At 52.0% G+C, this 25838-nt stretch overlaps 2 protein-coding genes across 6 annotated transcripts in view; one reads left to right on the top strand and one right to left on the bottom strand.

Annotated features, from left to right (window-relative positions):
* Positions 1-7645, top strand: part of SLA (Src like adaptor) — an 89309-nt gene extending 81664 nt beyond the window's left edge. For 4 of the 5 annotated variants that reach the window (XM_047842435.1, XM_047842437.1, XM_047842436.1 and 1 more), the window contains 3 exons: positions 1310-1441; positions 4861-4993; positions 5611-7645. In XM_047842435.1, the coding sequence (XP_047698391.1) occupies positions 1310-1441; positions 4861-4993; positions 5611-5821 (476 nt within the window). In that variant the 3' untranslated portion in view covers positions 5822-7645. The remainder of the gene's footprint in view (positions 1-1309; positions 1442-4860; positions 4994-5610) is intronic. The other variant, XM_047842438.1, reaches the window with a different exon arrangement.
* Positions 1-25838, bottom strand: part of TG (thyroglobulin) — a 254365-nt gene that overhangs the window by 89635 nt on the left and 138892 nt on the right. Inside the window, exons 40-41 of the mRNA XM_047842433.1 lie at positions 24338-24497; positions 15621-15823 (exon numbers count right to left, since the gene is read on the bottom strand). Of these exons, the coding sequence (XP_047698389.1) occupies positions 15621-15823; positions 24338-24497 (363 nt within the window). The remainder of the gene's footprint in view (positions 1-15620; positions 15824-24337; positions 24498-25838) is intronic.

Genomic DNA, 25838 nt, shown 5'->3' with positions numbered 1-25838 from the left:
TGCTGGGGGAAAACAAGATGAAACGGCAGAGACCAAACTTCCTGTGCATGTCCTGGCGGTCCCCGGAGGCAGGAGACCCAGACTCACATGGAACTCGTAAGCAGGCATGGCCAAGCGAGGGAAGAGTCCAGTTTGGGGTGCCAGGGTTGATCTAAAAATAAAGACGCTCTCAGGCAGACCTTCAGCCGAGCCCGGGGCTGGGGCTGGGGTGGGGGCGGGGGCTGGGTATGCAAAGTTCTGATCATTTTCCACCTGCCACCTTTGACCCGCTCACCATACTTCTAGTTCCTGTCTTCGTTACAGGAAGACACATGTTGGGCTTCAGAGGGCAGACCTGGGGCAAAGAGAGGAACGCCCATCCGAATGTTCGAGGAAGCCCGTTCAGGACAAGGGTCAGACCCCGGAGCTGCCGTTTCCAGGCTGCGTGCCTCTGGCCATAGCACTTAGGGGCTCTGAGCCTCACTTCTCCATCTATAAAAAATATCGGGCGGCGACACATCCCGATCTTTCTAAAAACCAACAGAGAGTATTGTTTGGAAATAGCTTAGCCCCCAAGCAGCATGTACAGACAGCAAAGAGTCAGTAAATGCTAGTAACCTCCTTCTCTGTGTCATGAACATTTTCACTCCTGAGACCCAGAAGACAGAGCAGAAGGGACTCTCAAACATGACCTAGGCCCGAGTCTTTCCGCTTGGGGAAATCAAGGCAAAGAGAGGTGAAGGCGCTCGCCCGAAGTTCTACTTGACTAACCCACACTTACGGAAAAACAGCACGTTTTACATTATTTCTTAAGACTACCCAGAAAAAGTCTCAACTGCCGCTTATTCCAAATTTCTGAGAGAGCCGAGCATAAGGCAGAACCAAGAGGGAGTAGGGACCGGGAAGTGGTATGACATACTCGCCTTGATGGGACAGGGAGGGAAACGCTGTGTGCCTGGGAAGGACTTGAGAACAGCTACGGATCCTGACCTGCAGGGCACAACCCAGCTCGGATCGTGTAATTTCCAGAAAAGGATGTGGGAGCACCCCGAATGCTAACCTCACAAAGACTAAGCAGGTGCCCCTGAAAACCTGTTTGCAGTGTGGCTGCTAAAAGAGCAGGCTCCCGTGGTCTCTGCAGAGTGAGCTACGTCCCCAAAGGTGGGGTTCTGGCGTCTGCTCCTCCAAATCCGGGACTGCACGTCCGGGTACTCTTGCTGTATCACAAGGTTGAGAAAGTCTGTCCGCCACCGTGGTGGGGGGCTCTTCGGCGGATCGCCCTCAGCGGGGACATGTGGGACGTCTCTGACCTGTCCTCCATTTCCGGCAGGTTTTTATTCCCTCTCGGTGAGACACAGGCAGGTGAAGCATTACCGCATCTTCCGCCTTCCGAACAACTGGTATTACATCTCCCCGAGGCTCACCTTCCAGTGCCTGGAGGACCTGGTGAATCACTATTCTGGTAAGAAACACCCCGTCGGGACGGATCAGTGAAGCCCCCCCCCCCCCTTTGCTAACTACCCTGCGGTGCCTGTGTCTAGGATGTGCACGGGTCACCGATACCTGTCAGGTGATCGACTTTGCTGTCACCCCGCTTTCTCAACGCCCTCTGTTCTTGTTAATGCAGACCGTCAATTTCACACTAAAACAGGCTGCCTGTGAATGCTGCGTAAGTGGTAAAATGCAGCGAATCTCACCCCACCTTCCTTCTACCTGCGGATGAAGAGAATTAGCCTGCCCCAATATTTGCAACCACAGACAGCTGGCACTTCCTGAAGTGGACCACATGTTTACGGGCCCCCAGTGCTTTGCTCCCTCTTTCTGTCTGGCCAAATCTTCCTTAGCCTTCAAACCAATAGGAAGCCACCTCCTTTGATACGCGTTTACAGGACTGTCCGCCTGCCTTCGGCGATTCCCTAGAACTGGGTCATTCTGCCTTGCGACCCAGTGAACGGTGTCCTAGTGTGGGTTTCCCAGAAAGCTCTTCAAAGCAGGGCTGAGCTTTGTTCATTCGGACATGCTTCCCGGGCCCAGGAGAGAGGTCCTAGTGTTCCACGCTGGCCAGGACGGGGAGCGTCCCCTCCACGATGGCAGAAGCAGGACAGGTTTTGATGGAGGTGATGGGTAAGAGTAGTCAGAAGAGTTCAGAGGTAGACTGTGAAAGGCCAGAATGCCAGGAGGTGACATTTTACACGGAAAAGGGAGAAATGGTAAAAAGTTCTCTCCAGAACCTCCGTGTTCACATCCCAGATCTTCTGGGCAGCCTGGGCTGGTTGCTCACCTCCGTACCTCATTTTCTTCTCCACGTAACGTCCCTACTCCTTGGGATGTTGTGACAAATCATCAGCGGGAGCGCGGGGAAAACACTGAGGAGAGGGCCTGACCCATACGCTGGCTGCTGCTCTGTTCCTCAGCCAGGACGTCTCCTCCTCCTCCTCCCCCCCCCCCCTTCCCCTACCTATCGGAGGGAGGAAGAAAGAAGTTACCCTCACTCCATATGCGTGTTCCCACATCTGGGTTCCGGACCTCACACCCCTGGGTATCTTTGCTAGCATTCTGTAGGCTGTGGGTCTTGAAGGGCATTCCAAGGTTAGAGGAGCCCACAAGGCCTGGGTTATCACACAAGACCAGTGAGAAGGGCAGGGCATGGAGAAGGGCAGGGCATGGAGGAGAAGGCAGGGTATGGGGGAGAAGGCGGGGCATGGAGGAGAAGGCGGAGCATGGAGAAGGGCGGGGCACGGAGGAGAAGGCGGAGCATGGAGAAGGGCGGGGCATGGAGGAGAAGGCAGGGCATGGAGGAGAATGGCCTCTTGGGAGACACAGGCCCAAGCTGCAATCTGGGCACTGTGAGACCTTGGGCAGAGACTCCACCTCTCCCGGGCCATGGAAGGTGGATGGAAACAGTTCCCTTGCAGGTGGGTGCGATGGCTGTTCATATAATGGGTGCCCTGCAATAATGTAACGTGTCCATCACAGCCCGCAGCGGGGCAGATTCAAAATAACTGATACCAAATGTTAATTCTGTGATACCTGGAAACCTAGCAGCTTAGCTAAAAATGAAAGAGGAAGGGAGTCCTGGAGATGGTCAACTTTTACTGATTATGAGTAAAGGTTGGTTGTGGTATTTGGCTTTTAATAACAATCATCCGAGAGGTGGGGAGACCATAAGTTTTGCATAGACAAAAGCAAACACGGAAAGGAGGCTGCCCCAGCAACGATGTTACACCCTGGGAGACCCACGAGGCTTCCAGGGCGAGGGCGCTCAAGGTGCTTGCTCTGGTTACAGGAGCAATGCCTTCCAGAAATGTGCCCCTGCTCGCTGCATCGGTCCATGGTTCACACGCATCAGCCCACTGCTGCGAATGGCTGAAATACTTTCTGTGCCCCTGGGTGCCCCATGGTGGAAACAATGTGGCCAAGTTGACCCCCCACCAGAGTGTATCTAGAGACACTTATTTATTACCTGGTGCTGTTTGTAAATGTGTTAACATCGTGAAGCCTCGGTTTCTTCACCTATAAATGGGGACTGCACTGCCTCTTGGAAGATTGTTGTTAGGACCAAAAAGAAAACCAGGAGCGTGAGATGTCTGGCCCCAAAGGATCTGGTGCCCGGTGGTGACTGAGAGGGCAGATGGAGCAGGACACAAGTTCCCAAATATGGCCAGGGAAACGAAGGGCTGAAAAGGGGGACCCTTGAATGTAGTAGAGTCATTGGGAGCCCAAGGGTGGGAGAGGAGTGAGCATTCTGGAAACTTCTGCGGAGTGGAGAGAATAAGGCGTGTCCAGACCCCAGATGCACGTGGGACTTCTCTCTCCTCCACTGCAGAGGTAAGGAGTTGCCTTTGGAACAAGTGCCTCGTTCTGAGTCCACGAGGCAGGTTCGGACCGCATTCCTGTGACCTTGAGCAAGTGACTTGACCCCAGGGTTCACAGCTTCCTCCTTCTGGAAGTGGGTGTAAGGATACTGACTGCTCAGAGCTGACGTGCTGCTGGCTGAAATGAAGCGCTCAGGCCAGCTCAGCGCCGGGCTCGGGCTGCGGGTGCTTGGGAGCCTCAGTGTTTTTTCTCTTGGCCCGGATTCCGGCTCGCCCTCAGGGTTAACCTCTCACACCCCCACCGGTGCCGTCTACTGGCACTGGGTGGCCCCAGCCTTTATGTCTGGCTCAGTCTCCCTCACCTCCTCATCCTCTGTGCATGCGTATCCAGGCTAGGGAAGAGAGATTTCTCTTCATTTTTTCCCTTTTTCCGCTGTCCCTTGTTTGCCCTTATCTTTGTCTTCTTCCTCCTTTATTCCTGCGTCTTTTCTTTTTTGTTCTGTTTTTACTTCCTCCCCTCCCTCCCCTGCCCCCTCCCTCCTACTCTCTCCCCCCTCCTTCCTGTCTTCTTTCCACGTGTCTTTTATTTTCCCGACTTCCTGCCCACGGATGAGCTGCTTGGCCAGGAGGACGCGCCATTCTGCAGGCTTCGGGGACAGGCATCGGACACCCTGCGGTTGATGGAGCCATGCCTGAGCTGTTCTCACTTGTTAGCCTGTTCCTCTCAGTGCACAGTCAAGGAAACTGAGGCTCGGAGAGGTTCAAGGGGATTCGCTAACAGGGGCGAAGCTGAAATCCAAACCCCAGCGGAGTTGATGTTGGATCCTAATCTTAATGCCCCACCTGCACCCAGCTGAGCCCAATGCGTACTCAGGGCGTGTTGGCATTTCTCACACACTCAGCTGGGCGCGTGACTCTCCGCCCTGCCACGCCTCTTTCCTACGTTGGCCTCAGTTTCCCCATGTGAACAACTCGGGCACTGTACTGGATGGTCCCTCGGGGCCCGCATCCCAGGCTGGCTGGGGCATCCCGGAGTCACTGACCAGGCGTCTGCCTCTCTCCTCAGAGGTGGCTGACGGTCTGTGCTGTGTGCTGACCACACCCTGCCTCACTCAGAGCACGGCCGCCCCGGCAGTGAGGGCCCCCGACTCGCCTGTCACCTTGCGCCAGAAGACGTTTGACTGGAAAAGGGTAGCCAGGTGGGGTGTCTATGTGTGTGTGTGTGTGTGTGTGTGTGTGTGTGTGTGTGTGTGTGTCCCACGTGAATGTATGAACGCCAGACCAGTGTGTGAGCCACACCGCTGAAAATAGGGCAAGCTAGAGCCAGCCCTGTGGAAAGCGGAGGGTGGGTGCTCTGAGCAGGTGCACACCCATAGAACCCCACCGCCCCCTGGGAGGCAGACCCAGCTTGTGGCCTCACAGCGATCACCTTTTAAGGGATATCTGTCGTTGGGAATTGGTGGAGCTATCTTAATCAAACACCGATCCAGACATTCCGCTGGCAAATTCAGGGAAAATCAGAGACCAGAACTGCCTGGGAGAGGAATAAGACTGCTCTTCCTTGTAAATATCATAAAGAAATACTCATCCAAACTTGCAGTTGGGAGGTGTAGCCATCCAAGCAAATGGCGGTTCAGAGAGGTTACGTGATTTCTCCAAGATCGCACAGCCACAAATGTGAGAAGCAGAATTAGAACAATAAATTAGAGCGATGTTAACCAGCCCTTTGTTTTTTCTTCTCTCATTTTCTTGTTCTCCGTCGTCCTATGTCCCTCTCTTTGTTCCCTTCCTCTGCCACCGTCCTTCCCACTCGCAGACTGCAAGACGACCCCGAGGGAGCCAGGAACTCGCTTGGCGTGGATGAGTCCCTTTTCAGCTACGGCCTTCGGGAAAGCATCGCTTCCTACCTGTCCCTGACCAGCGATGACGGCACGTCCTTTGACCGAAAGAAGAAAAGCATGTCCTTGATATACAGCGGCAATAAGAGGAAGAGCTCGCTCTTCTCGCCACCGTATTTTGAAGACTAGCCTCGGAACAGACACCGTGGTGCGTGCCCCAAATAACGGAGGTCTGAACCGTCATCTGGAATCTGGCAGAGAGGCCCGGGTCCCTGGTCCCTGGGGAACCGCACGCCTTCCAGAAGCCACGAGAAGGCACCTGGAGACTTGAACTCACATCTTCTCTAGCCACATCACGACCAAGGGAGCCCCTCCCTGGCCGTCTGATCAGTACCGAGGCGTCGCGAAACGTCGCTGAATCAGGATGTGATCTGGCAACACTTCGGAAGAGCCTGCGCATTCGTGTGTGCTTATTGTGTTTGTGGGAAAGATAAAGACATTATCTCACAAGAAAGGGCACAAGACTGTCCTCGAACAAACTGTCCAGATGGTCACACTCTGAGCTCCTCAGAGATAACTTCTCCATGACGAAGGCCTGAGAAGGACACGAGCCGAAAGCCGTGGCCTGGCCAGTCTAGGTTTGCAAGTTGGTCTCCTGCGTTCAACTTTTCTAACCCAACCATAACCGGACCGTTGGTATGCAGCTCCCCTCTTTTTAAGGGAATTCGGTGACACTAAACACATTAATCTTCCCTATTATCCCTGAAGCAGGAGATCCTGTTGGCCTCCTGGTGTCAGAGCCTCATGTACAGAAGTCAGATGGCCTCCCTGCTTCTGCAGCGGGCAGGTGGGAGAGAGGGAGGCCGCCTGCAGGGAAGTGCGAGGGTAGCCCTGGAACAGGGCAAACTCGTGGTGTCCCCAGCCATGGTTCTGCAGCACAGGAAGGGCTTCTCCGACCCGCTGAGATTCTCACCAGTAATAATGCATCAAGTATTCACTCATGATTGCCTGAAGAGGCACTGTGTTGGGTCCCATGTCAGAGAAAGGAAGGAAGGAAGGGAAGAAGGAAGGAAGGAAGGATCAGCAGAGGCACTCCGTGTAGACGGGGAAAAAAGTGTACAAAGCAATATCGTGAAAGAGGGGTATAAAAAGGAAATCAGCTCATGGCTCGGGGGTGGGGAAACCGGATCAGGTAAGGGTGTCCCATGAGCTCACGTCTCAGTTGGACTTCATAGAGTATGAGTTCAGCTGGATTGAGTAGGTGAGAATGATTGGCTTTTTCGGAGGAAAAAAAAAAAGGAAACTGATTAATTCTAAAGAATTAATTCCTCCAGTATTTTATTCTAAAAGGGGTCTGGCAGCCGCATGAATAAAACTGCTGAGCTCCAGGAAAGAAGGGAGTCAGAGTGGCTTTAATGCTGTCATACTAATTTTAAGAGATGAGAGAGAAAGCACAGTAAAGGTCTAGAAAAGGAGAAGTCTTTATCTCTAGGCTGCCCAGCCGGATCCTGTTAGGAAGGGGGCCGCAGAGACACCCGTGACTCATTCTCCCCTGTTGCAAAGGGGTCAGGGGGAGGAGGGGCGCCTGAGATACCCCTCGCTGACTGATACGAGAAATCTGTTCACCACACGCATTCCTTAGATCTGTGATCACTGTGCTAGTGATATGTGTATATGCATTTATGTGATTTTCTGTATCATCAGACTCTCGTGTGCTTATACAAGAAGACATTTACGGTTTCCCCAACAATCCCTAAAGGCTGTTACAAAGGGACCAGCCGATATATGGGAAGTGAATGTAACACTGTGGATGCTGACTTCTAGCCCGAGGCAGGGGGACCTTGCAAACGCCAGATGTTTGGACAGTGTCTTAGGCGTCGTTTTCCGTTGTGACTAGTGTGCTGGGAACTTTAGGGGAGCACTCAGAGGTATTTCTAAGGGGCAAGCATTACACTTTGCTAAATCATGTATTTATTTCTGATTAAAATATACCTAATAAATATTTAACCCTTGGGATGTGGTGAGAGCTTCCTGGGCAAGGTGGACGGGTGGTTCCTTTGGAAGCTTCTTTGGATTTTGAATGTTCAAATTAACTCGCCATCAGAGAGAGAGGAAAGCAAGGAACATCAAGAGGAAACACGCTGGTTAGCAGCTCAGCTTTCTCTGGAAGTGCAGCCTTAAAAAAAAACCGGATTTTGTGAATTTTGAGGGTGTCTTATCAAACTCGAAGGTGGACACAGGGGGCCGGGGAAGAGAACAACTTCTTAGCGATTGTTATGAACATTCTGCCTTCACTACATTACTTCTGCGAATCACTTTCGAGATCTCTGCTTTTTTGTTCTTCTAAGAATTTATTTCTACAAAATTTTTTTTTTTTTTGAAACCTATTAAATACCAGATACTGCTCTGGGCGATTGGGCTGTAGCAGTGAGAACCAGATGAGGGCTCTGATATCACAGAGAGTGAGATCATCAATAAACAAGAAACTTCCTAACCGTGAGGAGTGCAGGGCAGAAAGCAGCACAGAGTGTGTGTAGGCGTGGGGGAGGGGGAGGGGGGGGGAGGGGGGCAGGGATCGTTTACAAGGATGGTTAGGAAAGGCCATGCTCCCATTTGAGCCGAGGCCTGAAGGATGCACAGCAAACAGCCATGCAAATGTCCAAGGTGCCCCTTGCAGGCAGGGGCAAGGCTACACATGTGGAAGGAACTGGAAGAAGGTCCCGGGTGACTGCGCTGAGTGAGCTGGAGTGTGGGGAAGAGGGCTGCTAGGAGGGAGGCAGGTCCCGCAGAACCCGGGATGGGTTCTATTAGGGTTTAGGGTCTATTCTAGGAGAAATGCAAAGCCGATGGAACCATCTAGTTAGGGGAGTGCTATGGTGTCACCCACGTGTTTTAAAGAGCATACTGGTCACTGTGAAGAGAATAAATGTTTCAAATTCTGGTGGTGTGGGATGTGCTCAACTGGTTAAGTGTCCAACTCTTGATTTCAGCTCAGGTCATGATCTCACGGTTCGTGGGTTTGAGCCCCGTGTCAAGCTCTGTGCTGGTGGTGCGCAGCCTGCTCGGGATTCTCTTTCTCCCTCTCTGCCCCTCCCCTGCTCGCTCCCTCTCAACATAAATAAATAAACTTAAAATAAATAAATTCATATGTACTTAAAATTTGGGGGTTGTATTACCTACTTGACACATAGTGAAAACAAAAGAATGCAGAACTTGAAATAAAGGGATAGAAAATTTTTTGTACGGAAATGAACAAAGGGAAAGTGTTGAATTTTGAGGCAAAACGGAATTTAAGGCGAAAATAAATTGTCTAAGGGCAAAAGAGAGACGTTACAAAAGGAATGATACATTAAGAAGATATCGTGACTGAACCTGTGTTAATCTAACGATACGGTTTCCAAATATATTAGGCAACTATTGTAGGGACACATAGATAAAGGAATCATTTTATGTGGAGGTTTAAACACACAACTCTCAGAAACTGAGCAATCAAGCAAAGATAAGTAGAGAGGTAAATAGCAGGTTTCAATAACACTATACAACTTTCCTATCAACAAATGAGGAGCACATTAGGTCACAGAGGAAGTCCTAATAAATTTCAGAGTCGGTTTTCACTGACTCATGCTCCATGATAATAATGAAACAACATTAAGAATCGATTTGCAAAGGGATGGGTAAAAATCTTACAAATCTAAACAAGCGTTTACAGGGGGGAAAAAAGAGGAGATATCCCCTTGGGTTAAAAAGAACACAATACAAGAAATAATAAAAGACTGAGAAATACAGGGCATGTTCCTACTTCTCAAACTCCCCAGGGCTTAAGCGATACAATAGTAGGAGGGACATTTATGGCTTGAAATCCACTGATCAGAAAACGAAGAATGAACAGTAATGAGGTTGGATTTCCACCCGAGAAGCTAAAAGAACAACTGGTTGTCGTGGAAACAAGGAGCAACTAAAAGATGACAAAGGTAAACGTGGGTGAAACGAAAGTTCTAATGATACAGTCGTCAACAAGATCCAGAGCAAAACCTTGTTTAAATGGTCAGATGAATGTGTCAAAGATGAACAGGAGCAAGAAAGATCATGTCAAAGAAGAAGAAAAGCCAGTCAGCCGCAGGGCTGCATGTAGGGGGTCTCTGTGGGGGAAGGGAGGGGGGTCCCGCCCCTCCCACGGTCAGCCACGGCGGCCCCCACCCCTCTGCCCCTGCCTGGATGTCTGAGCTGCCCAGACATGGCCCTGCCAATGGGAACAAGGCCCCCAGATGGCAGAGAAACACCTAGAAGGAACACATGTCCCGAGAGATCGTGAGACACCTTGGTAAATACTACGATAAAGTAAACAAAACAAAACAAAACAAAACATATTTGTTATTTAAGGTCCTTAAGTGTTGAGTCTCTTCGCTAGAGCAGCTGAGCATTTTTGTTCAAAGTTGACCTGCCTACATTTACAGATGATGAAATAATGTCATAGAAAATCCAGTGGAGCCAACAGATCAAGCAATGGAAGTGGTAAGAAGGCTCAGCAAATTCAGGGCCAACTCTACTCCCCGATGCCAGGATTGACCACTGGGAAGTACAATAAAAAATACGACACCGTTCACAACACCAACCCAATGAGAATACAGGTAGGGACTTGCCCACCACGACTTCACAACGCTTCTGTGGACAGAAGTTCAAAACTCTGCGAAAAGACGTAAGGAGACAAAAATCCTGTTGTGGTAATGGTGGCAACCTGATTCATGGATGCAAGATTTAACATTATAAAACCATAGACATTTTTTGAATTAACTGAAAAATTCCATGAAAATACATTCAAATTCCCATCAAGACTATTGAAAGACAATCAATAAACTTATTCCAAAACATAGATGAGAGCACTGGAGCCCATGAATAGCTCAGTCAATTTTTTTTAATGTTTATTTATTTTTTTTTTAATTTTTTTTTTCCAACGTTTATTTATTTTTGGGACAGAGAGAGACAGAGCATGAACGGGGGAGGGGCAGAGAGAGAGGGAGACACAGAATCGGAAACAGGCTCCAGGCTCTGAGCCGTCAGCCCAGAGCCTGACGCGGGGCTCGAACTCACAGACCGCGAGATCGTGACCTGGCTGAAGTCGGACGCTTAACCGACTGCGCCACCCAGGCGCCCCAATGTTTATTTATTTTTGAGAGAGAGAGAGAGACAGAGCATGAGTGGGGGAAGGGCAGAGAGAGAGGGAGACACAGAATCTAAAGCAGGCTCCAGGCTCCGAGCTGTCAGCACAGAGCCCGATGTGGGGCTCGAACCCACAGACTGTGAGATCATAACCTGAGCCAAAGTCGGATGCTTACCCAACTGAGCCACCCAGGCGCCCCTCAGTCCATTTTGACTAAAAGAAACGGAGGAGAACGAGCTTGAATGAGGAGGTTTGTGTGAAAACAGGAGAAAGCAGTGGTTGGGCCCCTCCACCAGCTTAACAGAACTCGGCCTGCGCTTCGGTACCCTCTTCTGCCCAGGGCTGTGCTAAGTGTTAAGGAAGTTCTAAGAGGAAAATTTCACGCTCCCAGTTAAGCACTCAGTCACAGCAGCATGGGAATAGATACGTTAGAAGACTAACCAGCAGGTAGGACAAGGCGGTGTTCCTAAAAATTGCCAAATAGAAGTCTCTTCACCAAAGCGAGAGTCATTCTGTTTTAAGGGATGGAGAAGAGGCTTCGCGGCCCCGTTTCAGCCAAGCCTCGAAGAAGGAAGTGACTCGTTAGGTGGAGAAGCAGACATACTGGCCGCGAAGGGCTGACCCCGAACAGCGATGGAAAGACGTGGAAGAAGGCACGGCGTTTTCTAGGAATGTTGATTACCGGTGAGCCTGGAGTGCAGGGCTCAGGCAGGAACGCAGCAGAAAAGGAGACAGGAAAACATAGCTTAGGGCCAATCCCTGGGGCCTGGCACTCGCACTGAGGAATGCAGAATTGGGGCAGTGTTGTAGGAGGGCAGTGGAAATCTCTCCTGGACTCTATGAATCATACCACATAGGACATGACCTCCTCTGTCTTCTCTTAAAACTTCCCGGGGCATCAGAGCCACACAGCTCATGTTTGCAACACGTCACCCATCTCTCTTCTTCAACCTGGTGCCCTGGGCAGGTGAAGCATCCCCAGACGTGCTTTTTCTTGGCATTGCCCTAGCTTAGCAAGGCGAGGCGGAACCTGGATTTCTGGAGTTCGGGAACTCCAGAACATTCTGCACACCTACTGTGATGCCAACCGTCCAAGCCTTTGGGAGACAGAATTAATCATACGGATTTTATCCATAAAGAATGCAAGAGTGAAGCAATTCTGATGCTAGGCCTGGGCTCTTTTCTCTTCCACCTTAAGACCCCGAAAGAGTCGCAAGTTTCTAGAGAAGCCGCTGCATAGTTGGGGGAAACACAGGACGAGATTTTAGATGCCAGCCTCTAATGCAGCTCCTTCTCGGCTGTGCGTTCTTCAGCCAGTCACTAAACCTCTCTAAGCCTCAGACTTCTTACCTCTAGATTGCAAATAATACAAAGACCCTGTGCCACGCAATGTGAACAATCTATGAAATAATACATGGGAGGTGCTCTGTGGCCCCAAATATGCTCAATAAAGTTATTAATTATCACAGGAGCCTGTCTCTCCATTTTAACAGCTCTGGCCTCAAGCTTTGCAGAAATACTTACGATTCTGTCCAAGAATACATCACCAACTCACATCCATTCCCCCAAACATCTGCTGGTAAAGAACAAGTCTAAGAGCCGCTAATATATTGAAGTATTTTCGTTCTCTCGATTCCAAATAATTTCACATGCATCTCAAAGACTGCTGGGAGCGGTTGTAAAAGCTGCTCCTAAATGACTGAAACAGATGGAGTTTATTTTTAAATACACTGCCATTTGCTAAAACAGATTAGTCTTTGAAATCCCCCAAACACCTAAACTCTCCAGACTTTTCAAAAAGAAAACTCGGCCTCCTGGGCCTCCTGGAAGGTATTTCTGGCGTCTTCCAGGTCCCACCGAGTGTCTGGTTGCTGAGAAGGCTCGGAGGAAATCCCTTCAGGAGCAACTCAAAGTCAGGAAGTTCTGTTTCCAATACCAGGAATTGAGAGATGTTTGGGCTCAGACCTCCTGCCGCGAAGATGGAGGGAGAGACCGAGGAAAATCGGAAACAAAGGGGCACGAGAAAGTGGTGGCGGGGAGGGAGGAGGCCTGGCCTGTAAGACCCTGGACACACGTGCCCATTCCTCTGCTCTTTCGCTTCCCGGATATTAACTCTGGAGCATCTACTGTAAGACAGCTGTGTTGGGTGCTTGGGGCCCCGTAAGAGCACGGCACAGCTGTCCTCTGCCCTCCCAGAGTTTCCCGTCTTACGAGAGGGACGGATTTGGCAGTGGGAATAATTATCTCCTGGTGGGATATCGTGACACGTGATGTGCAGAGAAGTACAGGCAGCAGAGATCATACAAAGGGGGTCTGGTTCTGGGCTGAAAAGTCTGAAAGGATTCCCTGAAGGACAAACAGAGCGGGCAAAGAGGAAGATGGGAGAAAAGTGTGGCACGCAGAGGAAACGTCCTTAGGAAGCAAAACAGAGCATGGGCCCCTCAAGGAATGTTGGAAGGCTCCAGTGGCTGAAGGAGAGAGACCAAGTAGCAGGTGGTACCGCTTCCCCTTGGGGACGGTGATGATGTTGACCCAGCAGCACTGAGGCCCAAACGATGTCACTCTTGTCCTCCTTCCTATCAAGGGTTTGGATCCCAGCAGGGCTGGGCAATGCTGCAGTGTGGTCATATGGCCTTAGATTTGCTAGCAGGTCCATGGCATTGGTCTTGATGCCTTAATTTGGCTACTTCATGATCTCAGCATTGCTTTCTCTGCTTTCAGGACTGTCCCTCTTAAATGCATCCTCCACTCAGCTCTAAGACAAGTCTTCCTAAAGGGAAGCGAGTTTCCCCCTCGCCGAAAAACCCTTTGATAGCACACCAATGTTCATCACCACACTATTCACAGTAAGGCAGAAATAGCCCCAGTGTCTACCAACAGATGAATACGGGAACAAAATGTGGTATATGCAAACAATGGGATATTATTCAACCTAGAAAGGAAGGAAATTCTGATATAAACTACAACACAGATGAACCTTTATGGAGGCATTATGCTAAGTGAAATAAGCCCGACACACACACACACACACACACACACACACACACACACCAAATTTTGTACAATTCCACTAATGTGAGGTACCTAGAACAGGCAAATTCGTACAGACAGAAGGCAAAATAGATGTTATCAGGGGTTGGGGAGCAGGGGGGATGGAGGTTATTGTTTAACATACACAGAGTTTCTGTTTGAGATGATGGAAAGTTCTGGAAATGATTAATATGATGACTGTACGACATTGCAATTGATTGTACTTGATGGCACTGAATTGTACAGTTAAAAATGGTTAAAATAGGAAACGAAGCCAAATGAAACCAAACCAAATAAGCAAACAAACATATCCCTTCCATGGCTCCCTTCGCACCCAAGATGCTCACTGCAGTCCAGCTGCTCTCTGCCTCCCAGTCTCCATTACTGCCCTGTCCCCCACTGCAGCCCAGGGCTGGCAGACCTCCGTGAGGAGCCCAGCTGCCCCTTAGTGTCGGGACTCTGCCTGTGGTTCAATGCCTACACAGTGTTCACATTTTGCTCAGACATTCCTTTTCCCGGGAAGTGTCCGTGGACATTCCCCCCCTCCCTTGTGCTTGGATGGGGGCTTCTCTCTGAGCTGCCCTAAGACCCTCTTTTAAATATCCGCTTTTTAAGTGTCTGTCCCCCACCCCCCAGTAAACTACAAGCTTCTAAGAACTAGGACATGAATTATTTGGCACGGCATTTCCAGCACCTAGCATGGCACCTGGCACAGATTGGATGCTTCATAAAATTAGAAGCTCATCAATGACAGAATAACCATCAGGGCTTATGCTGTGATCAACCAGGTTATTCCTTCCATAATAGTTACTGTTATGATCGATATCATTATATCACTATCATCGGTATGATTATATCACCATCATCATCATCACCATCACCACCATCATCATCATCACCATCATCACCATCACTATGACCATCATCATCATCACCATCATCATCACCACCATCATCACCATCATCACCATCTACCAGGAACTTCATGAGACCACCCAGCAGACCTATGAGTACTGAGTTCTATTCTTTGCCTTCATTCAACAGTCAGTGACCCAGTTGGCCAAACCTTGGGAGCTCCATGCCTCACCCTGTGGCTGCTGACCCAGCTGCCCGCCACTCCTTGATCCACCATGGGGGCAAGCTCTGGGGTCTCCACCTCCCCTCACCCCTCAGGCAAAGGAAACAATGAGGTAGAAGGGATTAGATACAGGGAATGAATCACCCAATAATGTTCCACAAAGAAATGCCACCAGAACGGAATCTCAGCAGGAGATTTGGAGCACGGGCGGTTGAAGAAACCAGACGGCATAAGGGAAGATTTTAAGTTCAAACCCGAGACGGTCAGGGAAGCAACACTGGGGAGCAGATGAGAATTCTCTTGTTCCACTTCTCTCCTGTCGTGAGCAATACTGTTGGGCGTCGTGAGCATCATACTGGCTAAACTGTGCCCTCATCGTTAGCTTTCCTTCCACCAGGAAGTTCTCATCCTACAGTCTACCCCGTTATGTTTGTCGATTGGCAAAAGAGGTCTTCAAGAGTTCAGATCATTAAACCCTACTGAGGCAATCTCCCAAAATAGAAACACTTTCCCATCTAGAATTTTCCTCAGCTTAGAATGATGGACAGCAGTCAGGGGAGTTCCTCGGCATCCTGGAATCACATGTACATGGAAATATGGCCAAGAGCAAGCATGGATAAAGGAAACCAAGCAATTGAAGTCGACTGGTCTTAAAAGGCAAGTGAGGACCCCTCGCCTCACCCGTGTCTAAAACAAGTCTGAAGGCAGAAGAAGGGACTCACCATCAGCACAGCCCTCCGGAAGAGTCTGGAGTCTGAGGCCCTGGTGGTTAGAAGGTGGATGCCGGCCACATCGGCTCCACCACGGTCTGCCGCCAGGGTCACGCGTCGAGGGTCCCCACCAAACACTGCGATGTGGGTCTGCACCCAGGTCAGAGCCGCCAGCTGGTCCAGCAGCCCCCAGTTGCCACTCACCTCTCCAGAACCTGCAGAAAGAGGAAAGCCTTTCACCCTTTGCGATTTTACAATCCGGATTTTAGTCACCCCCGGTGGTGTCTGAGCCAGGCACACGGCACCTCTGGGGGACCTGGCCTCCTGTCCGCACAGATCAGGATGGTGGGAGCAGCATGGGCTCCAGAACCGGGAGCATCCAGCCTTTGCTGGGTAGGAGACCCTGACGTTGTCCTTCTGTTTCTCTGGCCCACAGCGCTCCCACCGTAGGCGAGGGCACTTGCTAGGGCAGCCGTTTACATTAGAGTCAGGGCACTTTCAGAGTACCACCTGGCTTGGCACATCAGAGGGGATGCCCTACGTCTCGGCCCGCTGTGGTGGCTCTCCACACCTCCTCCTCCCTGACAAGGACCTGGCTGAGGCTCTCCATCCAGCTCCTTCCTACTACCCCTTCTCCCATGCCCTTCAGTATCATTCAGCAGAGTTGACCTCTCTATTCTCTTTTCACAGAATTTAGTAAGTATTTATTTACTGAAGAGCTCAGCACTATTTTTCTAATGACATGCTTCAAACACACACACGCACACACACACGTATAGTATAGCAAAAACACATTCTTCTCCTCAGCATTTGGCACATCACATGCCCATGCCCTCTGGCCATCCTCTGAACCCAGTGGATCCTCCTTGTCAGTCTACACAGCTGACCCCTCTGAAATACCCGGCGTCTTCTAGCTCGAGCTGAGAGTCACCCACTTTGTTCGGGGAGACGCCAGCAGAGTCCCATGCCCCCGATCACCACCCACCTGCTGATGACTCGGGAGCGTCAGGGGCACAGAGTGCCCTGCCAGTTCCGGCTCCTCGAGTCTCCAGGAGGCTACCTTGCTGAAGGCACTTCAAGTGCACTGAGTCCCAAAGGGAATCGATTCCAAGTGCCCTGAGAATGCGGCCAGTAGCCTTTGTGGAATTTCTCACGTCCTCCTTCTAATGTGGCTCCTGCACGGCCTTGGAGTCTTCCCTGACACCTGCTGTACTCCACCCTGACCCCTTCTGTTCCCCAGATGCTCTAGGCTCTCTCCCCACCGATCTCCTCAGCGCTTCTCAGTGGCCTCAGGTATCCGTGCGTCTCTCCCTCTGATTCTCCGTGCCACATCCCGAGTGGTCTTCTAATTTTTTTTTAATTTTCATTTACTGGGGCGCCTGGGTGGCTCAGTCGGTTAAGCGTCCGACTTCAGCTCAGGTCACGATCTCGCGGTCCGCGAGTTCGAGCCCCACGTCGGGCTCTGGGCTGATGGCTCAGAGCCTGGAGCCTGTTTCCGATTCTGTGTTTCCCTCTCTCTCTGCCCCTCCTCCATTCATGCTGTGTCTCTCTCTGTCTGAAAAATAAACATTAAAAAAAATTAAAAAATAAATAAATAAATTTTCATTTACTTATTTTGAGAGACAGAGCACACTTGAGAGGGGAGGAACAGAGAGAGGCAGGGGGCGGGGGGAAGAGAGAATTCCCAGCAAGCCGCACGCTGTCAGCGCAGAGCCCGATGCAGGCTGGAGAACCCACGAACTGCGAGATCACGACCTGAGCCGAAACCTGAGTCAGCCACTTGACCAACTGAGCCACCCAGGCACCCCCTGGGTGATCTTTCAAATGCATAATTTTTCATACACACACACAGACAGACACACACACACACACGCACACACACACTTCCCCATCCTACCTAAAATTTCCCATCTCATCCCATTAGGACATGATCTCAGTTCTCCCAGTGCATTCAACACACATGGGACTAGGGTGTCTGTCCCCTGGGCCCCATCCCCCTTCATCTCCTCCCCGGGCCTGGCTTCTTATCAATTGCTCAAACATGGGGTCACCCTCTTCCAGGCCGGTGCCTGGCACATGGGGTTTCCTCTGCCCAGAGCCCTTGCCTTCCCCCGCCCGGCCTTCCTCATCTTCCTCCTCCAGCCCAGCTATCCTTCAAGTGTTAGCAATGCCGTGAATTCAGAGGCAGCCCTCCAGTGAAGCAGGGCTCCCTAACCTGGATACTTGTCACCCTGGGTACTGCCTCCCTTGCTAGACCGTGTACCCCACTGAAATCAGGGGCACACAGCAGGTCCTCAGTAAACGTCAGGCGAATGAATGACCAGAGCTATGATCAACAGGGTCCAGTATCCAGCAAGAAACTACCAGCGAGACTCCATAGTCCCAAACAGAAAACCAGAAGAATCGCGCACCCCGATTTGCCAACCTGGCGCTCACAAAGCTGCTGAGAACGCCTGCTCTGGGGACATAATAGCTCAGATTACTCTTCCAGCTGGGAATAGTCTCAGCATTTCTTCAAATGCATTTTGTGTTCTGGGTTTGGTGAAGACATTAGCACAGTCCTCACCATGACTTTTCTGGATTACGCTTCCGTTCCGCTTGTTAGGACAAATGCGTTTGTTTCTGAGGCCTTGGGCAGGGCAGGAGAGCAGGTGCCAATGGAGGAAGACCCAGTCCCGGACATCTGGGAAGTGATGCCTGCAGCCTGCGTTTCCAGTGACAATGTAGGAGGGCTGGGGGCCGCTGTCCCTGACTCTCCCTTCCCACAGATCAGCTTCCCAAGGACAGTGCTGACATTGTGGGGTCTAGAAACCCCCAGGAAGTCAGAGGGGGAGGGGGCCTTCAAGGGCTGCTCTTCAGACAGTCTGAATTGGGCTTTGCCTGGTGCGAGGCGCTGTGCCTGGTTCTGGGGGGGGGGGGGGCAAGACAGGCATGTTCCTGGCCCTCAGGTCACACAGGGTCAGCAGCGCACGCAGGGGCAGTGAGCCGGCTGGTCTCTGGCAGACTGCACCAACCCCTTCCTTCCCTGAGGAGGAACCTGAAACTCCAGGGGAATGTTTGCTTTGGTGCAAGAAGCAAACGTAAGATAAAGTCGGGACTTAGATCCCGATGCATACTCAGAACTCTCTGTCCTAACGCTCAGTCCAACTCAACAAACACTTGTTGGAATGATGTGCGAGGCACTGTGTTATTTTCATTAAAAAAAAAAAATTGAAGTGCTCTCTTTAAGGAACTTTCTGTGCTCGAAAGCCCTCCTGACTCCCTCGCTCCTACTGCGTCAAGTCTAAACATCTTCCTGGCTTTTGAGATCCTCTAAGAATGGCCTTGGCCCGTCCAGGCCGTCTGGGCTCCCTTCACTCTCCTACACTGACCCTTGCCCAGCCATCAAGGCCAAGTTCATCCCCCTGCAGTCTGGCTGGCTGTGGCCGACCGGGGGTCCTCCTGGTTTCATCCTGCCCACACATGAGCTGTGCGGTGCCCCCATGACACTGGAGAGGGGCTCCCCCCTGGCCACACATAGAGTCCAGTAGGGAGACAGAGGTGGGCAGATGTCCACCCCTGCGCACCTGCCCCCGCTGCCCTGACCTGTTTTTCCACCTCCAGTGTCCTGCCCCCGTGAACCACAGAACCAGCCCAGCAAGCATCTAACTGTTCCCTCGATCCCTAACTGGTTCTCACTTGCTTGTTGGATTTCTTCCATTCCTCCCCCCCCGAAGCTCTCGGGGCTCACAGCGGGCCCTCACCAGGTCTTGTTGATGGCCGTCGGTAAGAGGCGGCAGGTGAGGGGGCCAAGCGCTCAGGTGATAGAGCCAGCCCAGCTGTGGGCAGAGGGCCCTGGACAAGCTCCTGAATGTGACTTGATCTTCCCTGTCTGTGAGGTGGAAATGATAACCATACTCATGTCTTTAGGTTGTTAGGATGCTTGAATTAGTTCAGGACTGGAAAGGCAACGGAACAGCGCCTGGCAGAAAGCACTGTAGAATTTGTTTGGCTTTGCTTGAATAAACCAGATTCAGGCGCCAGCATTGTCTCAGGTCTTTGCAGACCTTGGCCTTGGCTTAGCTTTTGCAGCAGAAATGGCCCTTGTGGAGGGGCGGCCGCCGAGACAGGACTCTGTGCTCGTTCTTTTGGTTGGAGGGTGCCAGTGCCTCTCGGGAGACATCCGTGTGCCCCAGGGATGACGAGGTGACGGTAATGGTCCTGGGCGTGGCCTTCTGTCTGACCCCCTGGCCAAAGCACACCTCCTCTGTACCCACACCCTGCAGAGGGCCCGCGGGCCGCCCTGCCCACTCCTCCTCTGAGCCTGCGTACCACCTGCCCCATTGCCCTCGCCGCCCTGCTTTGCCAGAGAGAGGACAATCGCTGTGGCCTGTGCCCCTGAGGGTCGGTCCCCACCCGCAAGATCCAGGCTGGGGAAACACCCCGCCCCCGGCCCGGCACCAACCACCTCAATTCCCTTCCGACTGCTCAGCTCACCAGGAACCAGGGCCCCCTTGAAGTGCTGATGGGTTTTTTTTTTCCTTTTCTTGCTGCGAACGTGAGTTTGTCTAGTCAGCCGCAGGGCGGGCGTGAGCTTCTGTTTCCATTCTTCCTCCGTCCCCTTTCAAAAGTGCCTCTGGGGCACCTGGGGGCTCAGTTGGTCAAGCGTCTGACTCTTGACTTCCGGCTCGGGTCACGATCTCGTGGTTCGTGAGCTCGAGCCCCGTGTCGGGCTCTGTGCTGACAGCTCAGAGCCTGCTTAGGATTCTCTCTCTCCCTCTGCCCCACCCCCCTGTCTCTCAAAATAAATAGAAATAAACTTAAAAATAAAATAAAATATGAAAAGTGCCTCTGGCGTCGAGGGCTCTCGGAAGACCGTTTTCACTCTGGGCTACCACGGAAGATGCTGTGTATGTTGATCACAGGAGATAATGTGCATAGACTCAGTAAGTGCCAGGGGCCATTGCAACTGCTATGGTCCAGGGGCAGCTCTGTGCCAGCTGCTGGCCAGATGCAGAGCCAGTCATGACCATAACACAGCCCTGCCTTGAAGAAGCTCCATCCAGGGAAAGAAACGGGGCATTAACCCTTGCGAGCCCCTGCTGGGTGCCAGGCGTCTGCCCTCCACCCACTGTACCCTATCATCTGCCCATATGTCTCAGTGTTGTTTGAGAGATGGGCAGCCTGTGAGTGGAGGCAGAGGGAGGGAACTGCCCAGAGCCCCTGGGTCCCACAGAGCTGCTCTCAGACCCCGTTCTGCTCACACACAAAGTCCGAGCTGTGCAGGACACTGGGCCCAGGCTCGACTCAAACTAGCCTGTCTCTTTCCAGACTTGCATGCTGAACTGCAGTTTCCAACTATTTAAAATGGAAAACAGGAGGGGCGCCTGGGTGGCGCAGTCGGTTAAGCGTCCGACTTCAGCCAGGTCACGATCTCATGGTCCGTGAGTTCGAGCCCCACGTCGGGCTCTGGGCTGATGGCTCGGAGCCTGGAGCCTGTTTCCGATTCTGTGTCTCCCTCTCTCTCTGCCCCTCCCCCGTTCATGCTCTGTCTCTCTCTGTCCCAAAAATAAATAAACGTTGAAAAAAAAATGTTAAAAAAAAATAAAATGGAAAACGGGAGGGGCGGCTGGGTGGCTCAGTCGGGTAAGCATCTGCCCTCAGCTCAGGTCACAGTCTCACAGTTTGTGAGTTCGAGCCCCGCGTCGGGCTCTGTGCTGACGGCTCAGAGCCTGGAGCCTGCTTCAGAGTCTGCGTCTCCCTCTCTCTGCCCCTCCCCTGCTCGCTCTCTGTCTCTTTTTCAAAAATAAATAAACATTAAGATTTTTTTTAAGTTAAAAAAAATAACATGGAAAAGAGGAAAGACGAACGGGTGAAGCACAGGGAGGCCTTAGGGGCAGTGAAACTATTCTGTAAGACACACGATGGTGGACACGTGTCATTATACGTTTATCAAAACCGTAGAATGTACAATACAAAGAGCGACCCCTCCTGTAAACTGTGGGCTTTAGTCAATCAAACTATCGGTGTCTCCTCATCAGTGGTAACAAGTGTGCCACACCCACGCGCAAGGTTAACAATAGGGGAAACTGAGGCAGGGGGAGAAGGAGTATATGGGAACTGTCTACACTTTCTGCTCAATTATTCTGTAAACTTAAAATCACTCTTAATGGTAAAATCTATTATACCTCTTTTATTTTTTTAAATGTTTATTGATTTTTGAACGAGCAAGAGAGAGAGAGAGAGAGAGAGAGAGAGAGGGAGAGAGAGAGCACAAGTAGGGGAGGTGCACAGAGAGAGGGGGACAGAGGATCCAAAGCGGGCTCCGCACTGACAGTCGCAAGACGAATGCGGGGCTCGAACTCACGAACAGTGAGATCACAACCTGAGCCGACGTCGGATGCTTAACTGACTGAGCCACCCAGGCGCCTGTCTATTATATATTTATTCAATGTAAATGGTAAAGGGGATGATGTGTTGGTGTCACAAACTCACTGGGGGGTTCGTGGAATCGCACACCAGTCCCTCCCCCTTCCTGAGCATCCCCTGGGGCTGCGGGCACCTGCGTCCTCTGCAGAGCTTTGTCAGGGGACACGCTGCGGCGGGCGGGCGGGCGGGCGGGCTGACTGTGGTCAGAGAGGCTGTTGTTTGCATCCTAGCGCCTCTGTGTCTCAGTGTCTCTCCGGATGCATCGCTTCCCTCTCCTGGCGGAACTGCAGGGTGGCTCAATGGAAGAGAGGCAAAAGCCTGGGAATCTGGGGGGAGCTGGGGAGTCTGGTCAATAAAGCAAAGAAGAACCATCTGTGGCTAAAAGGATGTAAAAGACCAATCTTACTCTGTACACGGAAGAACAGGGAACCCAAAGGGCACTTGTAAACATCCGTGGGAGCAAGCCACAATAGATTTCTCCTTGCTGTTTGAGCAACAGGATGCAGAGCCCGGAACGCACTCCTAACTGTGGGGCATGGCGTTCCTCGACCTCTCTGAGCCTCATGGTTCATCTGTGCAACGGCCCTTTGGTACTGGCCTCACAGAGCTGCCTTAAGAATGAAATGAGGTAATCCAGGAGAAATGTCTGGTGGAGACCGGCACTCTCAACTGTAACTTTCCTTCTCCCTCGCAGTTTTGCTTTAAGCACAATGAACAGGCAGCATTCCAGATCAGGAAGGAGAAGGGTTGGGCGTTCTGGAAACTTCCTTTGCCTCCCCCGACACTGTCTCCACCGGCAGCAGAAATGAGTCTGCCTTCCCAGAAGCACACAAATCCTCAGTAAGATTACACTCCACAAAACCGTCACCCCCCCCACCCCTCGGGCACAGGGGACGTATGGAAATTTACTCTTCCCTGTCTGGTAAGGCCCTGTGCCAAGGAGCCGGCCCTGTCTGTGGAAAGCTCCACCCGACCACGTTCAACAGGATGAGTTCTGAATTTCACCCGCCTCTTCAGAGCCGGGAGCTACTGACTTCGCAAATCATCGTCAGTCTCGTGTTTGACAAGAGGAAAGAAAATCCAGGCAAAGTTTTCAGCGCTCTAGCAGTCGACCCCGTTCCCTCCGAAGGAAAATCTGAAATCTGTTTGTCATCCGTGTTTCCCTCGTTGGCATCTGGTGGTATTTCGCCTTGACTTGGCGCCCATTTTGGGTTTGCCGTGCAGGTCTAGAATCTTCTCACGGTGCTTGAGGCTTCACGCCATGTGGTCTACACAGCCCTCGTTCCCCAGCACTGCTGAGTTCCTGCCCGTGCTGGATACCTACCCACTCACCACATCCCAGGTGAGTTCATCAATCTCGCCATGCTACCTTCTACCTGCCCATCCTTACTTAGCAGGTCAGGCATTCAGGTCTTAAGTGAGGTCCTTGGAGAACAGAGATGAAGTTCAGTGCCTACCTGGAGGACCCACTACCGTATCTGAAGCCCTTTCACACGTACGACCTCCCTGGAGCCTTACGTAACTTTGGAAGTTGGGTAAAATCGTTCCCATTTTATAGAGGAGAAAGCTGAGACTCAGAAGCGAAGGGTTTTATGAATGAGACTCAGACAATGAATGGCAGAGCTGGCCCTCAGCTCTTCAGATTCCCAGGCCAGCGTGTCCACCGCTGGCCATGGCTGTTTGACAAATACCCACCACTGGTGGGGGCTGGATGCGGAGGAAGAGGCAGACGATGAAAGTGTCCGGGCCTCACCTCTGCCCTGGGTGCTGGTGGGGGAAGTGGAGGGTGTAACCAGGGTGACAAACGGTTGTGTGACTGGACAGGGGACAGGATGACATTCCCAAGTGAGGCTGGCATTCAAGAGGAAGCAGGAAGCATTACTGACACCCGCCCTCACGCGGAGTCAAATGGCTTCCCTGTGGGCCCAGGACCTATAATCCATTTGTATCCTTTTCTAGAGCCAAGGCAACCTCGGTGGTGAATCCTGGCTCTGTTGTTTCTTAACTATCGATATTAAACAAGGGTTTGACCTTCTGGGACCTCAACACACACCCACCCACCCACACACACACACACCAGAAGATAAAACACGTAATGGACTTGGAACAGCTTCGGCACAAAGTAAGTTCAGTCGGTGGCAATGGGGCGTCAGCATCACTGGAGGGGTCTCGTGGCGTGCTGGACGTTCCACTGAGAGCTCACCGGGCTGGAGGAGGGCCGGGGACCAGGAAGGGACAGATGGGGCTCTGAGAAGAAGGGGTTGGACACACACATAGAGTTGGCCTCGGCTCAGGGGTCAGCAGCCACACCAGCGACTCACCAGAACTCAGGAAGCCGAAGACGCCCACTCGGGAGCCGGCGGTGACGACGACGAGGTTGCCAATGGCGGCCAGGAAGGAGCCGTCGATGGCCAGCTGCCCTTCACTCCCCCTGCCCTCCACGGTGTTGTGGAAAAGCACCAGCACGGACGCGTTGGGGGCCTGCGGGGAGCGGACAAACGTAAGGCGACACGTTGGCCCCTTCTCAGCGGGCAGAGCTTGCTGAGGGCACCTTTCCGAAGAAAGTGCCAGATTCTTAGCCTACACGTGACTGACTCTTCCTGGCAACTCTGCCTCGTAAGCACACTGAGTCCCACGTTACAGGCTGAGCTGTGTCCCCCCAAAACTCACAGCTTGAATCCCTGACCCCCATGACCTCAGAATGTGACTATATTTGGGGAGGGTCCTATAAGGCAGCAATTAAGCTAGTGGGCCCTAAGCCAATATGACTGGTAGCCTCACAAGAAGGGGACGTTTAGGGGCGCCTGGGTGGCTCAGTCAGTTGAGCGTCCGACTTCGGCTCAGGTCATGGTCTCGCGGTTTGTGAGTTCGAGCCCCGCGCCGGGCTCTGTGCTGACAAACAGCTCAGAGCCTGGAGGCTGCTTCAGATTCTGTGCATGTGTGTGTGTGTGTGTGTGTGTGTGTGTCTCGTCCTCCCCTCCTCATGCTCTGTCTCTCTCTGTCTCTCAAAAATAAATGTTAAAAAAAAAAGAGGGGACATTTGGATGGAGACACACAGAAGAGATGCCATGTGGAGACACAGGGAGGAGATGACCATCCACTGGCCGAGGAGAGCAGCCTCAGAAGCCAGCAACCCTGCCGGCCCCTTGGTCTTGGATCCCCGGCCTTCAGAATCGTGAGAAAATAGATCTCTGTTTACACCTCCCGGCCAGTGCTGTCTTACAGCATCACCAGTGCACTAATCGGCCTGATGTCACCCGATAAGCTGTTTTGAAACGTGAGCAGGTGGCGGAAATGGCAGCCCACGGCAGACCGGGAGCCCATCGGCTGGAGCTATACAGTCCTCCAGCCCCTCGGTTCTCGCCCCTAGTTTATTCCGGAAGGCCCTCTGGGTCCTCCCCGGTGAGCCTCTTTAGTTTGGCCAGCGTGTACCTGAATCCCACCCTGGGGGTACACAGCTACCTTCTAGCATGAGCCGAGAGCAAGGCACTGGGCTCAGCACCTACGCGTGTTCCTTATTCAGTCCTCAAGCTCCAGGAGCATGCGGATCGTTACCGTGCCCACTTTACAGATGAGAAGGCAGAGGCCTGGCGATCTTACATAGCTCGTCTGAGATCACACAGCGATGGAGGGAGTGGCAAGGCAGGACTTAAACCCAAGCTGACCCTTCTGTTAGAATATAATGCTCCCTCTGGGGGACCCGAACTTGACTCCGGGCCGCGGTGTGTGCAGGACCCCAGGTGCATCTTGCTCACTCAGTCCTCCCTGTGCTGTGACGGCTCCAGCCACGTGCCACGGGCTCCGACACGCATGCGTTCCCCA

Source organism: Prionailurus viverrinus, chromosome F2 (assembly GCF_022837055.1).
Source record: "Prionailurus viverrinus isolate Anna chromosome F2, UM_Priviv_1.0, whole genome shotgun sequence".
In the NCBI taxonomy this organism is placed as follows: domain Eukaryota; kingdom Metazoa; phylum Chordata; class Mammalia; order Carnivora; family Felidae; genus Prionailurus; species Prionailurus viverrinus.
Note: the sequence above shows the minus strand (reverse complement) of the source record. Positions and strands in the feature narration are given on the sequence as shown.